Source organism: Chlorocebus sabaeus, chromosome 20 (genome assembly GCF_047675955.1).
Source record: "Chlorocebus sabaeus isolate Y175 chromosome 20, mChlSab1.0.hap1, whole genome shotgun sequence".
In the NCBI taxonomy this organism is placed as follows: Eukaryota; Metazoa; Chordata; class Mammalia; order Primates; family Cercopithecidae; genus Chlorocebus; species Chlorocebus sabaeus.
Genome location: NC_132923.1, coordinates 116,230,862 through 116,248,182, shown reverse-complemented (window position 1 = coordinate 116,248,182; position 17,321 = coordinate 116,230,862). Strand labels below are relative to the sequence as shown.

General features: G+C 40.0%; 1 protein-coding gene across 6 annotated transcripts in view; it reads right to left on the bottom strand.

Annotated features, from left to right (window-relative positions):
• Positions 1-1,199: 1,199 nt before the first annotated feature.
• The window catches only part of HP1BP3 (heterochromatin protein 1 binding protein 3), a 45,897-nt gene continuing 29,775 nt past the window's right edge, over positions 1,200-17,321 (bottom strand). For 4 of the 6 annotated variants that reach the window (XM_037998336.2, XM_037998205.2, XM_037998271.2 and 1 more), the window contains 5 exons: positions 16,114-16,204; positions 8,547-8,706; positions 6,327-6,438; positions 4,359-4,472; positions 1,200-3,592 (listed from right to left, as the gene is read on the bottom strand). In XM_037998336.2, coding sequence (XP_037854264.1) covers positions 3,298-3,592; positions 4,359-4,472; positions 6,327-6,438; positions 8,547-8,706; positions 16,114-16,204 — 772 coding nt within the window. In that variant the 3' untranslated portion in view covers positions 1,200-3,297. Of the gene's footprint in view, positions 3,593-4,358; positions 4,473-6,326; positions 6,439-8,546; positions 8,800-16,113; positions 16,205-17,321 lie in introns of all 6 variants that reach the window. The other 2 variants (XR_005240452.2, XR_012089764.1) reach the window with 1 other exon arrangement.

Sequence of the window (17,321 nt, the reverse complement as noted above, 5' to 3'; positions counted from 1 at the left end):
GAAACCCCGTCTCTACTAAAAATACAAAAATTAGCCGGGCGTGGTAGCAGGTGCCTGTAGTCCCAGCTACTTGGAGGCTGAGGCAGGAGAATGGTGTGAACCTGGGAGGCGGAGCTTGCAGTGAGCCGAGATCACGCCACTGCACTCCAGCCTGGGCGACAAAGCAAGACGCGTCTCAAAAAAAAAAACAAAAGCCAACAACCTCTCTCCCAGCACTTTCTGAGACTTATTTATCAAAGGTAGCTTGTAGGTAGCTTCAGAGTGTATGAAACACTCTAAATGAGGTCACTAAGCCACCAACAGAGTACTGAAGCTATTGATCCATGCTAGAGATTTTTGGGATTACCTCTGGGGTTTGTTGTTCCCCTTTCTGAACAGAGAAATAAAAACTATAAATGTGTTCTGCTCCTTTGGAATGCCTGGAAGGGAAAAATCAAACATTCTTTTATTCAGTGTAAGTAAGGTGTATGTCTTTGACAGCTGTGGATGTTCGTGGAAGAGTGCAATGACCCTCCTGTCTTTTCCCTTTACATCATGTTGAAACAAACTGTCCTTATAGTTAACAGAATGTTAGAGTTGGAAGAAACTTTAAATGTTCTAAACTTCTCAGCCTGTGCTTAAGTGCCTGGTGTGCAATACAGCCACCAGGTGATTACTCAGTCTTTTAAAAAGCAGTATCATAAAGCAAAGAAACCAACCAAAATCTCCCAACTTTTGATTCCAGAAGAGTATAGAATTCTGAGCACAGGTACCTAACATCCATACTATTAAGAATCATTACTTGCTAGAGAGCACAAGAGAAATTACTACAATTACTTTCTAGAATTTGATGTCTAGGGTTTATCTGTTATCTTCTGCAGTACTGTTAATTTTTTCTAGTCCAAGGACTTATCTGAACATTGAACATTTATTGAACATGAAAGATTGTACTCTTATGATCTTGAAAGCAGTCCTTAATAAAACACAAAATGATTTTTTAAACCTTTGATTCATTAAGTAATTAGCATTCAATGTATCTGGAAACATCATTTACCCTCTATAAGAATTCCAAAGCACATGAACTGGAGCTTGTATTTAAAAAGGAAAATGATGGTGTTCAAGGAGTAGAAAAGACTTGAAGTGAGGGTGACACTTAGCACTTAATCTACTTCTGAAGACATACTATACTCAAAACCTTTAAATATAAGCTACGGTTCAGCAGCTTTTAAAATTTCATGTTTATTCATATTTTTCAAAATATATGTACATAAAAAAAGGAAGATTTACAACAGGAAAGATTGCCTTACATGCAACACAAATTCCAATGAACTCATGATGGGATCACACATGATCATGATCTAATTCAAGCCAATCTTCTCAAGTCCATTTCCCAGCCATACTTTAGGCTACAGAAGGGATCCCAGGAGACAAAAGTGGAATGAGTAAGAAACAAACATCTTTTGCCTCTGGCAGTACTCAAGGGGCCAGAAGATGTACTTCAAAAAGTTTAAGACAATTAAAATGTCAAGTGCCACAGGGAAGAGAAATGATAACCAGAAATTGGTATTTCTAGCTAGTACTATTTAACACAACTTCACAATACTAAAACAAATACAAATAAGAAAGGGTTAGGTAGTTGGGCTTCATTTACTTTTCTTCCTTTTTTTTTTTTTTAGTATCTCAAAAAGGAAGCCACTTGCTTGATATCAAAAGTGCTGTGGAAAGAAAGGAGGGGGAAAAAACCCACAAATAAATGTGGAATCTATTTTACCAAACTGTATATTTTTCCACTTAACATTTCTACATTAGCAATGATGTAACTCTCCAACATTTCCTTATAAAAAAGGCAAACGAAGTGACAACTCATGCTCCCAATATTAAAAAATATATTTAAACGTATGATCAAGAAGATTTGGGCTGGGAGCAGTGGCTCACATCTGTAATCCCAGGACTGTGGGAGGCTGAGGTGGGCAGATCATGAGGTCAGGTGATTGAGACCATCCTGGCTAACATGGTAAAACCCCATCTCTACTAAAAATACAAAAAATTAGCTGGGCGTGGTGGCAGGCGCCTGTAGTCCCAATTCGGGAGGCTGAGGCAGGAGAATCGCTTGAATCTGGGAGGCGGAGGTTGCAGTAAGCCAAAATCATGCCACTGCATTCCAGCCTGGGTGACAGAGCAAGACTCTGTCTCCAAAAAAAAAAAAAAAGATTTGTTTTGGTTTTGGTTTTTGGTAACACAGGTGACACCAGAAATCACAAATTAACATATTTCTATACTTCCCCTTCAGTCAAAAGCCAAGTGGGATAGGCCGGGCATGGTGGCTCACTCCTGTAATCCCAGCACTTTGGGAGGTGGATCACCTGAGGTCAGGAGTTCGAGACCAGCCTGACCAACACGGCGAAACCCCATTTCTACTAAAAATACAAATAAATTGCCAGACGTGGTGGTGCACACCTGTAATCCCAGCTACTTGGGAGGCTGAAGCAGGAGAATTGCTTGAACCCAGGAGGCGGAGGTTGCAGTGAGCCAAGATTGTGCCACTGCACTCCAGGGCACGTGAGCAAGACCCTGTCTCAAAATAACAACAATAATAACAACAACAACAACAACAACAAAAACAAGTGATATAGAGAACTTGTGCTTGCTGTTAAGGGAATGCAATACTTTGGGCCAGTGAAAAATACATGGAAATTGATCAATATGAAAACTAATCCAAAGAAGTCATATATCTTCAAAATCTAATGAGATCACACTGTTTTTGGCTTATTCCCAAAGCTGTCTCTGTGTTTATAGTTGGAGAGAAAAGGTTAGTGGAGTGGCTTTTATAAATAAGATTAATTATTACAGCTATCACTGAAGTTTCCAGGCAGGAGGCTTTACAATTCAGTCAGTGCTATATTTCACCTCCATTTTACTACCAGGACCTGACTGACATACCGTTCTTGATGCTTTCTACAAATATAAAAATCTTTGCAACTGTTCAGATAAAATTGGAAGGAAAAAAAAAAGGCAAAGCTGACCATAAAAACAATAGGGGTTGGGGGAGGGGGCAAAAAAGGACAAGTATAGATTACATAGTTGAGGAAAGTCCAGGATTATTGCAGAAATTAAAATGAACAAGGAAAAGGGCAGGCACCAAGAAAAGCACCTAAAGCTAGCAAATGCCTACACTGGTTTATTTATAGTCCCTCCCCACAATGTTCATAGGGGAGGAAAATAATGTAATTTGAAAAGCATCAAAACTAAACAAATGCACACTGACCTTAGAAAATAAGATTTTGAATTTCATCATGATACCCTTTTTTCCTATAAAATTTACTTTTTCACTCTGAAAGACTTCTTCATGGTGGATTTACCCTTGCCCGGCAATTTTACTTCCTTTCTTGCACTGGTTGCAGGCTTCTTTGAGGAGCCACCACTAGGTTTCTTGATGACTGTGGGTGAGGGTCTGGCTTTCTTGGCAGGAGTTTTGGCCTTAGGAGGGGCTTTCTTGGGCAAGGGCCTAGCTTTCCCCCGCTGGGCAGCTGAGACTTTAGGTGTAGGTTTGGACCCTCTCTGCTTCACAGATGTGGCCTTCCCTGGGGACTTGGCTGGGGTTTTCTTCTGCAACCTGTGAGAACCAAAGAGCAAAGACCATCACTTCTTAAGAGATTTGTTTTCTTGGGACAACCAGACGCTTTCTAAAGAGAAATGGCAGGCCGGGCACGGTGGCTCACGCCTGTAAACCCAGCACTCTGGGAGGCCGAGACGAGCGGATCACGAGGTCAGGAGATCGAGACCATCCTGGCTAACACGGTGAAACCCCGTCTCTACTAAAAAATACAAAAAACTAGCTGGGCGAGGTGGCGGGCGCCTGTAGTCCCAGCTACTCTGGAGGCTGAGGCAGGAGAATGGCGTAAACCCGGGAGGCGGAGCTTGCAGTGAGCTGAGATCCGGCCACTGCACTCCAGCCTGGGCGACAGAGCGAGACTCCGTCTCAAAAAAAAAAAAAAAAGAGAGAGAGAAAGAGAGAGAGAGAGAGAGAAATGGCATATGAAGCGGTCACTTATGTTAAGAATAGGAATGTGACAATTTTTTACTAGAGATTTTACTAAAATAAAATTCAACCAATTCATGAAGTCTACACATAATTTCATGACGTTTTTCCTAGGGAAAAGTGAAATTATTTTTCTTTGAATAACTAAACTATGGATACACATAGGCTTGCCCTAAAAGTTTGGAGCCCTTGATTTTCAAGAGAGAAGATCAATCCAAATTTATATGAAGAACTTGAGAGGGGTCCTGAGTTTCTGAAACACTTTTTAGCTTCAGCCCCTCCTATAGTACTATTTTTCAGCTCTGAGGTATTTAGTGTCCTCCCCACAAGGGGTTTTCACCTTCTCTTAGGTGGCGGCTCTTCATCCTCAGAGTCTTCTTCTGATGACTCATCTTCATCCTCATCCTCATCTCTAGAATCGTCTGGCTCTTTCTTCGGAAATAGAACTCCTGGGCTATGGGGGGAAAAATTAGATTAAAACACAAGTCCCATATAAGACAAGAAAAATAATGTGAACCTAGATGCTCTTACCTGGACCTTTCCCACTTCTTCCCACCCTTCCCAAAAATGTCAAGTTAGGTTACATGTATCAGGTTACAATTTACCATATTTTGAACATACATATAAAGTTATGCCAAATCTATAAAAGTCCTGCACCATGCCTAATTCTATACCCACTATTTAATAAAATTAACCCATAATCATTTATTTAGTAAACAACTACTTAAACCCCTAATATGTGTCTGGCACTGTATTAGCCAATGAGTACACAGCAATGAACAGTCTGCACGGAATACACACTTCAGCCTCATAATAAATACTGGCAAAAGACCTCCAAGTCTTAACAGAAGACCTCAAAGGCCTAAATCTCTTCAAAGCTTTACAGAAATTCAGCAAGGATCTCCTAAACTCTTTTTTGTCCTTGGTGGTATAAACCTTGATTCCTTTGATTAACATGTCCTTAAATGATAACATATATACATACATATGTGTGTGTGTGTTTCTTGTTTTTTTCAGACACAGGGTCTTGCTATGTTGCCCAGGCTGGAATCAAATTCCTAGGCTCAAGGGATCCTCCCACCTCACCTTCCCAAGTAGCTAGGACTACAAGTGCATCCCACCACACCTGGCAGAAAGTAACATTTTGTATGTGTGACTTTGGGAATTTAATTTAATGTCTGAAAAATTCATATAATATGTATTCAGCCAAGTAACTTATGTTTGCACAGAAAAATATAAGAAAGTTACACAATAGTCTTGCTAAAACAGGGTCTTAGTGGTATATGTTACGTACTTTACTGGAAATCAAAAGGCTTTAACACCGGTGCATGAAACAATGCTTGGACCACAGGAGGTGCTCAATACATTTTTTTGTTTCAAAGAATAAATAAGGTATTTGCAAGAGACAAATTTTCAAGTAAAAGTGTCTCTTTCTCTACAGTATGGAGGCAGAGTTAAGATGCTTGGAAACAGTCAATGTTCTCCCCACTTGGTATTGGACAATTAAAACTTATACATATAATCCCATCACTTTGGGAGGCTGAGGCGGGAGGACTGCTTGAGCCCAGGAGATCAAGGCCAGCCTGGATAACATGGCGAGACGCCATCTGTACAAAAAACACAAAAATTAGCCGGGTGTGGTGGCACGCATCTGTAGTCTCAGCTACGTGGGAGACTGAGGTGGGAGGATCACTTGAGCCCAGGAGGCGGAGGTTGCAGTGAGCTGAGATTATACCACTACTCCAGCCTGGGCGACAGAGTGAGACCCTGTCTCAAAAAACAAAAACAAAAACTCATTCATAATCCTCTAAGAATCTGTCACTATCATTTACTTGATAAAGGAGGAATGAATATCAAAGTGACCATCCAAGGATCTCAAATAATCTGATGCCTGGCTAAAATCCCTATTTTTAAACAAAAACCTTTTACTCCAAAATAATACTGCCTTAAGTCATCTTTATTTTCAAATACAGTTGACCTTTGAACACCACAGGTTTGAAACGCATGAGTCCACTTTATATGTGGACTTTTTTTTCAACCAGACACAGATCAGAAATATAACATTCGCAGGATGCAAAGCCTGCATACAAGGAGGACAGACTTTTCAGATACATGGATTCCACAGGGCTGAATACATGTGCATTTGGGTATGTGGGCAGTTCTGTAACCAACGCCCCACGCATAACAAAGGATGACTGTATTTCCAGTTCACTAAAACAGTAAATGAGGGTAAAATAAATTAAACTAAATGTGTAACTTAGAATCAGATTATAAATTTACAGTGATCTATTATAGGCTAAGTGCTCACCTGGGATAATAGGGAAAACAGAGCTGGAAGGTGCCACTGAACCCTTTCCCAGAGATCTGTTCCATCCACCCATTCTTTTCGCATTTCTGCAGGGTTTTTTTCAGCAAATGCACTAAACAAAAAAATTCAGAAATGAAAGTTATCTAGTTATTCAGATAATTTCCTCAACCCCTCAACCACAAACAGATGCCCATCAATTTAATATCCTGTCACATATAGTAATTGACAAACACTAAGCGAATCCTATGTGTTCAAAGGTATTTAATTCATTAAACATTTATTTAATGCCTATAAGTTTGGCAAGAGTTAAATTATATACATACATACATATATATATTTAAAAATTTTGCAAAATATAGAGACAAAGTCTCACTACATTGCCCAGGCTGGTCTCAAACTCCTGGGCTCAAGCAATACTCCCACCTTGGCCTCCCAAACAGCTGGGACTCCAGGTATGAGCCACTATACCTGGCAAGAGTTATAATGAAAAGAGACATTAGAGACCATTGAGTCAAATACCTTATTTCACAGAAAAGAAAAAACTCGAGAGTGGTTAAGTGACTTGAGCTCAAAGTAGTTAAGTGACTTGCTCTAAAGTAGCACATAAACAGCAGACCTAAAATTAAATATTTAATTATTTCCATTCATTTAAACATCTACCTATAGGTACTGATAATCATCTAGGAGAATATCTTATAAAGAGGAACAGAACAAATTATTCATAAATCAGTAAACAGTAACAAAACAGTATCATGGTTCCTGAAGTCCTTCATTCTCATCTTCCTTACAGAGACATATCCAAAATATATTTTATGGTGATCCAGTATCCAAAAAACAGCTGCAAATATCAATGAAACTGAAAGGCTTCTTAACCAAATTCATCTTCTCTTAAAACATTTGGCAAACAGAAAATCATGAAATAGGCCGGGCGTGGTGGCTCATGCCTGTAATCCTAGTACTTTGGGAGGCCGAGGTGGCGCAGATCATGAGGTGAGGAGATCGAGATCATCCTGGCTAACACGGTGAAACCCTGACTCTACCAAAAAAAACAGAAACAAAACAAAAAGAAACAAAAAAAAATTAGCTGGGTGTGTTGGAAGATGCCTGTAGTCCCAGCTTCTCAGGAGGTGGAGGCAGGAGAATGGCGTGAACCCAGGAGAGGCGAAATATGCAGTGAGCAGAGATCGCACCACTACGCTCCCCAGCCTGGGCAACAGAGTGAGACTCCGTCTAAATAAAAAAAAAGACTTCAAAATTACCTTTTAATTTACAATAATATATTCTGGATTGCCTTCTTCTGTTACTTAATTTCCATATCCCTCACCCTACAACATTGTGTCTCTTCTAATAGTTCATTGAGAAGTCACCTAGTCTCACCAATCCATACATGATAATGCTGATAAGGCAGGGTGTCTCATCTCAAATCACCACCTCCTAGAGTAAATATACTTTACTGAAATAAAGTATTTTCTGTTGTGGGGCTTAGGTTAATAAGAAATAACGTAAGTAGTAAGTATTCTAAAATCCTGGCTTTGTTTCAAAGTAAAATTAGATGTTTTTGGTGAACATCCAGAAGTAGGAAAAAATATACTATAATTTAGAGTTGGTTTGAACCCAGAGATTTATCTGAATTACAATAAAAATCAGAAAAATAAAATCAGTTAAAAAAATAAAATTTACAGTAAAGTAAAATCAACTTCTTACAAGCATATGCTTTAAATTAAGAATTCAGTTTTGATTATTTTTCTTTTTGTAAATATTAAATTTGTAAGGCTGTTCCCTCTTGGTTTTCACAGTCAGTAGTTAATACTTTGACATTAATAGCATGATCTCTATGTTTTTTCCTTCTTCTTCTTCTTTTTTTTTTTTTTTGAGACACAGTCTTGCAACTGTCGCCCGGACTGGAATGCAATGGTGTGATCTCAGCTCACTGCAACCTCTGCTTCCTGGGTTCATGCGTTTCTCCTGCCTCAGCCTCCCAAGTAGCTGGGACTACAGGCGCACAACCACCACACCCTGCTAATTTTTTTGTATTTTAAGTAGAGATGGAGTTTCACTATGTTGGCCAGACTGGTCTCGAACTCCCTACTTCGTGATCCGCCCACCTCAGCCTCCCAAAGTGCTGGGATTACAGGCATGAGTCACAGCACCTGGACTTCTACAGTTTTTTCAAAAGAAAATTCTCCTAATCCCAGTTAAATATACACAACTGAGTCTTACTTTGATAGTTAGAATTGGTTCCTGGGTGATTCTCTAGGACATATTTCTTCAGAGCAGTGGTAGAGCAGGTCTTCGGCTCATTCATGGCAGCAATGGCAGACAAGATTGCATATTCCATCAGGCTTCCACCAAGCAGGGGTTTCTCCCCTGATTTCTTCAGCTGTTTTCCAAGGAGGAAGAGAAAAGCATCAAGACAACACTCTCCCAAAGCAGGTCAAGACAAGACTCCTCTGCACCAGGTGGGTCGGAGTTCCTGCATTATTAGCACAGATATGTTTTACAATAAATTGTCAGCTTAGGGACTTTCTCTTCCCATTCAACAGGTATTCAATCTAACTGAGAAGTCCCAACCCTCCTATGGATATTTTCTTCTTCCATCTACCCTCCATCCACCCTAAAATGATAGCCAACCTAACCCAAAGATACCGACAACTTTACCCCAATAAGCAGGTTAACCAGTTAGGTTCCTAAAAATTAAGATTCTTTTGGCTGGGTGTTCACACCTATAGTCCCAGCACTTTGGGAGGAACAGGCAGGCAGATCACTTAAGGCCAGGAGTTCGAGACCGGCCTGGCCAACACGGCGAAAACCTGTTTCTACTAAAAATACAAAAAAAAACAAAACAATAATAATAGCCAGGTTTGGTGGCAAGTGCCTGTGGTCCCAGCTACTTGGGAGGCTGGGGCAGGAGAATCACGTGAACCCAAGAGGCGGAGGTTTCAGTGTGCCGAAATCATGCCAGTGAACTCCAGCCTCGGTGACAGAGCAAGATTCTGTCTAAAAATAAATAAATAAATAAATAAATAAACAAACATTATTTTATTTGAGAATATTTCACTTTTCTGAATCTGAAAAATGAAGTACATCTGACCCTTGAACACAACAGTTTTATCTGTGCTGGTCCACTTATATGTGGATTTTCTTCTGCCTCTGCCTGCCACCCCAAGACAGCAAGACCAATACCTCCTTGTCCTCCTCAGCCTACTTAACTCGAAGATGACAAGGATAAAGACATTTACGATCATCCACTTCCACTTAATGAAAAGTAAATATATTCTTTTCTTTTTTTTTTTTTTTTTTGAGATGGAGTCTTGCTCTGTCGTCCAGGCTGGATTGCAATGGCGTGGTCTCGGCTCACTGCAACCTCTGTCTCCTGGGTTCAAGCAATTCTCCTGCCTCAACTTCCCAAGTAGCTGGGATTACAGGCATCCACCACCAGGCCCGGCTCATTTTTTTATTTTTAGTAGAGACATGGTTTCACCATGTTGGCCAGGCTGGTCTTGAACTCCAGACCTTAGGAGATCCACCTGCCTCGGCCTCCCAAAGTGCTGGGATTACAGGTGTGAGCCACCGTGGCCGGCCATATTTCCTCTTTCTTATGATTTTCTCAATAATATTTTCTTTTCTCTAGCTTACTTTATTGTAAGAGTACATTATATCATACATACAACACACAAAATGTGTATTAACTGTAAGGCTTCCGGTCAACAGTAGGCTATTAAGAGTCAAGTTTGCTGGGAATCTAAAGCTATGTACGAAATTTTTTTAATGCATGGGGGATCTGCACCTTTAACCCCTATGTTGTTCAAGGGTCAGCTGTAGTTATAAAAAATAATAAATAGCCCTTTTAATCCTATGAGGAAAATAGCAATGAAAAATTTTGATAAATATTGAGGGTATCAGGGAGCACAGTAATCCCAGTACTTTGGGAGGCTAATGGGGGAGGACTGCTTGAGGCCAAGAGTTCAAGACCAAACTGGGCAACATGGCGAGACCTTCTGTCTACTAAAAATTAAAAAACTAGCTATGAATGGTGGCGTGCCTGTAGTCCTACCTACATGAAAGGCTGAGGCGGGAGGATGGCTTAAGCCCAGGAAGTTGAGGCTACAGTGAGCTATGATTACATCACTATACTCCAGTTCGAGTGACACAGCAAGACTCTGTCTCTAAAAATAAATAAATAAATAAACTAAAAAAAAAAAAAAAGTATCATACAAAAGAAAATTACACAGCATACTCTGAAAATGAAAGGTGTGGGAACAAAGGTTATCAATAATACGCAAAAAGGGAAAAGGAGAAAACCAGAAATGCTCTACAAAACTGGTTAGTGGTTCTTAAAGAATGGTCTGGTTACAACCGTCTGGGTTCCTGAGACCCTTTCAGAGAATCTGCAAAATCAAAACTATTTGTATAATAAAACTAAGATAGGCCAGACGTGGTGGCTCATGCCTGTAATCCCAGCACTTTGGGAGGCTGAGACGGGTGGATCACCTGAAGTCAGGAGCTCAAGACCAGCCTGGTCAACATGGTGAAACCCTGTCTCTACCAAAAAAACAAAAATTAGCCGGGTGTGGTGGTACATGCCTGTAATCCCACCTACTTGGGAGGCTGGGGCAGGAGAATCGCTTGAACCTCAGAGGTGGAGGTTGCAGTGAGCCGAGATCAAAGCCACTGTACTCATTGCAGCAAGACTCCATCTCAAAAAACAAACAAAAACTTAAAATGTGATTTGCTTTTTCACTGTCTTTTTTTTTTTTGAGACAGAGTTTCACTCTGTTGTGCAATGGCGTGGTCTGGGCTCACTGCAACCTCCGCCTCTCGAATGCAAGAGCTTCTCCTGCATCTTTCTCCAGAGTAGCTGGAACCACAGGCACCTGCCACCACACCTGGCTAATTTTTGTATTCTTAGTAGAGACAGGGTTTCACCATGTTGGTCAGGCTGGCCTCGAACTCCTGACCAAGTAAACCGCCCGCCTGGGCATCCCAAAGTGCTAGGATTACAGGTGTGAGTCACCACACCTGGCCTTTTCACTATTTTGACATTTGCACTGATGGTGCAGAAGCAATGGTGAGTAAAACTGCTGTCAGCTTACCACAGATAAAGGCAGAGGCACAAAAATGTGGTTATTGTCTTCTTTACTGCTATGTACTTATGGTTTTAAAAAAGAGCACCAATTCACTTAGAATGCCCTTGATAAAGTTCTAAAAATTATCTCAACTTCTGAATATGTGTCTTTAGAATATTTTATGGGATGAAACAGGAAGAACGCATAATCCGTATCTGCTACATATGCAGACATGATGGTATCCAGGAAAAGCACTTGTGTAATTGTTAGAGTTATAAGCTGGATTAGCTGCACTTTTCTTCGAACACTTTTTTTTTGAGACGGAGTCTCATTCTGTCACCCAGGCTGGAGGCAGTACAGTGGTGTGATCTCGGCTTACTGCAACCTCTGCTTCCCGGGTTCAAGCGATTCTCCTGCCTCAGCCTCCCAAGTAGCTGGGATTGCAGGTGTGTGCCACCATGCCCAGCTAATTTTTTGTATTTTTACTAGAGACTGGGTTTCACCGTGTTAGCCAGGATGGTCTCGATCTCCTGACCTCGTGATTCGCCGGTCTCAGCCTCCCAAAGTGCTGGGATTACAGGTGTGAGCCACCGCGCCCAGCCTGGAATACTTTTTTTACTTGAGGTAGACAGTATCTTGAAAATTAACTAAGAGCCGGCCATGTCAAAAAACAATAGTATTTGTTGCCAATGATAAAATTCAAACTTTCAAGAGAAAATTTAAATTCTGAAAAACTTGTGTCTATCACTGTGAGTTTGTTATTTTCCCAATACTTAAATACTGTTCTTATAAGATCACTGGCCGATACCAATGACTGTGATTTTTGTTATCATATATAATGAAATGCCAACATTTGGAAAATCTACGTAACTGCGAGCCACTGTTTTTCAAATGACCAATGTATTGTGCTACAAAATTATGTTGGATTAAAATATCTATTCAAAGTTCAATAAATTTTAAGGTAACATAGTCCAAGAAATTCACTGATTATGGTTCACATGGCAACTAAACTTTAAAGAATTTACCACTAAACAAATAATGTTAATAGACCATATGAACAAAGGACACAAACCACACAATCATCTCAACAGACACTGAAAAAGCACTTGACAAATCCAACAGCCATTCATGATTAAAAAAAAACTCCCAGGAAACTAGTAGCATAGAAGGGAACTTGCTCAACCTGACAATAGGCATCTATGAAAAACCTACAGCTAACTTGTGAAAGACTGAATGTTTTCTCTCCAGGATGTGGAACAAGGCAAAGATGTCTGCTGTTACTACTTCTATTCAACACTGTAATGGAGGTTAATCTAGAGCAATCAGGCAATCAGAAGAAGTAAAAGACATCCAGACTGGAAAGGAAGAAGTGAAATGCTCTTTATTTGCAGATAACAGATCCTGTATATAGAAAACTGTATGGAATTCACAAAGAAACTACTACAACTGGTGAGTTTAGCAAGAGTGAAGGATACAAGAGCAATGGACAAATCAATTGTACTTCTATAGGTTAGCATTAACAACCTGAAAACGAAAATTAGAAAACACTTCCACCACTCATAATGGCATGGAAAAAGAATAAAATACTTGGCAATAAATTTAACAAAAAAAATTCAAGACTCGTACACCGAAAACTACAAGACTACTGAGAGAAATTAAATAAAGAGATCTTCTGTGTCATGGATTGGAAAACTCAACATTGTAAAGATAGTGAGTCTTCCCAAATTGATCTATAGGTTCAACACAATTCCTACTAAAACTCCAGCTGTTTGTTTTTTGGCAGAAATTGACAATTTGTATGGAACTGTACAGGACCCAGCATAGTCAAAACATTCCTGATAAAGTTAGAGGGCTTATAATTCCAAATTTCAAAATTCACTATAAAGCTACAGCCAATAAGACAGTGGAGTACTGGCATGAAGGATACACATATAGAACAACAAAAGAGAACTCAGAATCCAGAAATAAACCCTTGTATTTATGGTCAATTGATTTTCATAAGATGCCAAGGCAATTCAATAGGGAAGGGACAGTATTTTCAATAAAAGGTGCTAGGATGATCAGATACCCACATGCAAAAAGATAAATTATATCCTTACCTCACACTATAAACAAAACAATATAGATCACAGACCTAAATTTAAAAGCCAAAACTATAAAACTCCAAAACATAGGAGTAAATTTACTTAGGCAATGTTTCTTAGATAACGATAAAACTGCAAAAGCAATTTTTAAAAATGATAAATAGGACTTCATCAAAAATTAAACACTTCAAAAGATACTACTGAGAAAGTCACAGGAGAAAAAACTTGATGGGACTTTATATCTAGAGTAATGAATTCTTATAGCGAATAACTCCATTTTAAAAATGGGCAAAAGATCTGAATACACATTTCACTACAGAAAATAAACAAATGGCCTTAAGCACAAGAGATGCTCAACATCAGTAACTATTAGGGAAATGCCAATCAAAACTACAATGAGATACCCTATATCCACTAGTATGGCTATAATAAAAAAGAGTAACAAATGTTGAAGAGGATATGGAGAAAACTGAGCCCTGGTCAGGTGGGTCACACCTGTAATTCCAACACCTTGGGAAGCTGAGGCAGGCAGACTACTTCACTGAACCCAGAAGTTCAAGAGCAGCCTCGGCAACACGGCGAAACCCCATTTCTATAAAAAACAGAAAAATTAATCAGGCATGGTGGTGCGCTCCTATAATCCTATATACTAGGGAGGCTAAGATGGGAGGATCAATTGAGCCAGGGAGGTGGAGGTTGCAGTGAGCTGAGATCACACCACTGCACTCTAGCCTAGGTGACAGAGTGAGACCCTATCTCAAAACAAAACAAAACAAAACAAAATGACTTGAGCCCTTATAAACACTGCCAGTTTCTTAGAACATAAATTTACCATATGGCCCAGCAAGTCCTGAAAACATATCCACACAAAGACTTGAACATAAATGTTCATAGGCAGTATTCATAATTAGCCAAAAAGTAGAAATAATCCAAATGTCCACCATCATCTCATGAATAGATAAACAAAATGTGACAACCATAGAATGAAATACTATTGGACAATAAAAAAGAATGAAAGTACTGGTACATGCTGCAATGTGGATAAAACTCAAAAACATCAAGGTAAAAGAAGCCAGACACAGAAGATCACATAGTACATGATTCTATCCACATGAAACATGAAGAAAATGCACATCTGTAGACAGAGAACAGACTAGAGGTTGCCTGAGGTTGCTTTTGGAACAGGGAGTGACTGCAAATGGTTACAAGGGATCTTTTTTGGGTGACAGAAATGTCCGAAAATCGAAAATCGGACTGTAACAGTTGTACAACTCTATAAAGTTACTAAAAATCACTGGGTTATAAATTGTAATTATACAAATTAAATTGTATATGGTATGTAAATCGACCTCAATAAAGCTGCTAAAAAATAACAATTTGTTGAGTTTTGGTGTAGTATGAAATAATAATTTCTACAACTATCTGAAAATTATCTTAAAATATTCCATCATTTTCTAACTGTATTTCTGTGTGAGGTTAGATTTTCTTCAAATAAGTAACCCGAAATAAACTGGAACAGATACTAGCTGTCTTCTGTTATGCCAGACGTTAAAGACATTTGCAAAAATGTAAACAGTGCCTGACGACTTCTCATTAAAAAAAAAATTGGGGGAGACAGATACAATCCCAGCACTTTGGGAGGCTGGCGCTGGAGGATCGCTTGAACCTGGCAGATAGAGGCTACAGTGAGCTACGATTGTGCCACTGCACTCCAGCCTGGGAAACAGAGCGAAACGCTGTCTCAAAAAAAGGGCTGGGAGGTGAAGGGGGAGGACAGTTATTTTTCACTAAAAAATATGTAATTTATGTTAACATGTAATGGGTTTTCTACTATTATTTTAAAGTAAATCAATAAATATTTAAATTTTTCCTCAGTTAATTTTCTTTTTTTTTTTTTTTTTTGAGACGGAGTCTCGCTTTGTTGCCCAGGCTGGAGTGCAGTGGCCGGATCTCAGCTCACTGCAAGCTCCGCCTCCCGGGTTCACGCCATTCTCCTGCCTCAGCCTCCTGAGTAGCTGGGACTACAGGTGCCCGCCACCTCGCCGGGCTAGTTTTTTTGTATTTTTTAGTAGAGACGGGGTTTCACTGTGTTAGCCAGGATGGTCTTGATCTCCTGACCTCGTGATCCGCCCGTCTCAGCCTCCCAAAGTGCTGGGATTACAGGCTTGAGCCACCGCGCCCGGCCAATTTTCTTTTTTTTTTTTTTTTTTTTTTTTGAGATGGAATCTCACTCTGTCACCTAGGCTAGAGCACAGTGGTGCGATCTCAGCTCAATGCAACCTCCACCTCCTGCATTCAAGTGATTCTCCTGCCTCAGCCTCCCAAGTAGGCACGTGCCACCACGCCCAGCTCATTTTTATATTTTTAGTAGAGACAACGGGGTTTCACCAGGCTGGTCTCGAACTCCCAACCGCAGGTGATCCACCTGCCTCAGCCTCCCAAAGTGCTGGGATTACAGGTGTGAGCCACCACACCCAGACCTCAGTGTTAGTTTCTAACATAGTAAATGTTGACAGATACAACCCACATAAACAAAAATTATTTGAGGTTCCTCAATAAATTTTTACATTATAAGGAGGTCCTGAAACCAAAAACTTTAAAAAGCACTTCTCCACAACCAGGCCTCTGATTTCTAACCTGGAATGTCCCTGAAGCACCTTTGCCAGTTATCTGTTCTAACTGGCCTCTCTCTACTGCTCTCTGCAGAGCGTTCTTCAACAGCTGAGGCCTGCAAAGAAAAACAAACAAACAAAAAAACAGTGATAAATACATTAATGAAAAAAAAATGTAAAGAAATAGATACAGGGTTATTCCCAGATCTAGAGTTCTGATTACTATTATTATCATCATTAGTTTTTTTGAGATGGAGCTTTACTCTTGTTGCCCAGGCTGGAGTGCAATGGCACGATCTTGGCTCACTGTAACCTCCACTTCCCGGGTTCAGCAATTCTCCTGCCTCAGCCTCTTGAGTAGCTGGGGGATAACAGGCATGCGCCACCACGCCCAACTAATTTTGTATTTTTAGTAGAGACGGGGTTTATCCATGTTGGTCAGGCTGGTCTCGAACTCTTGACCTCAGGTGATCTGCCCAATTTGGTCTCCGAAAGTGCTGGGATTACAGGCGGTAGCCACCATGCTCAGCCTCTGATTACTAGTATATGTATTAGCTTTGTTAAAATGAAAAAAAGTAGTAACAAATTGCTGGCATCCTTAACAAGAGGTACTCTTTTCTTTCAAGTAAAGAAACTAAGTCATTATTTATACATACAGAATCTCATACCATATAGAACCAATTTCTAAATTGCCAAGACACTCCAAAAACCCACCCACCACTGGTTGCCATTGGACCACAACCATGATCAAACTGAGTAATCAAGCAAGGGATGGATATCTTAAAAGTCTCATTCAACTCTGGAATTCTCTGAGGCCAACTGTGAACACTGGCCTGTCAGAAATGCATACATGAAATTAAGAAAATCAAGAGAACTCTTGAAATAACTAAGAGTTGAAAATTAAGAATCTAAGAGGTCTCCAAATACATTAGTATGTTTAGAGAAAAGTATAGGGTATAATACTGCATCTTGGGCTGTGCTCACTTTTTGATGTAAATAGAGAAAAGCCAAAAAGAGTATGAGTTACATCTTACATGAGGATTTTTTTTTTTTTTTTTGGATACAGGGTCTTGCTCTGTTGCCCAGGATGTAGTGCAGTGGCAAACCATGGCGAGCTGCAGCCTCGATCTCCTAGGCTCACACAATCCACCTGCCTTGGGCTCCCAAGTAGCTGGGACTAGCTGGGTGTATAAGTGTGTGCCACTATGCTTGGCTAAATTGTTTTGTTGTTGT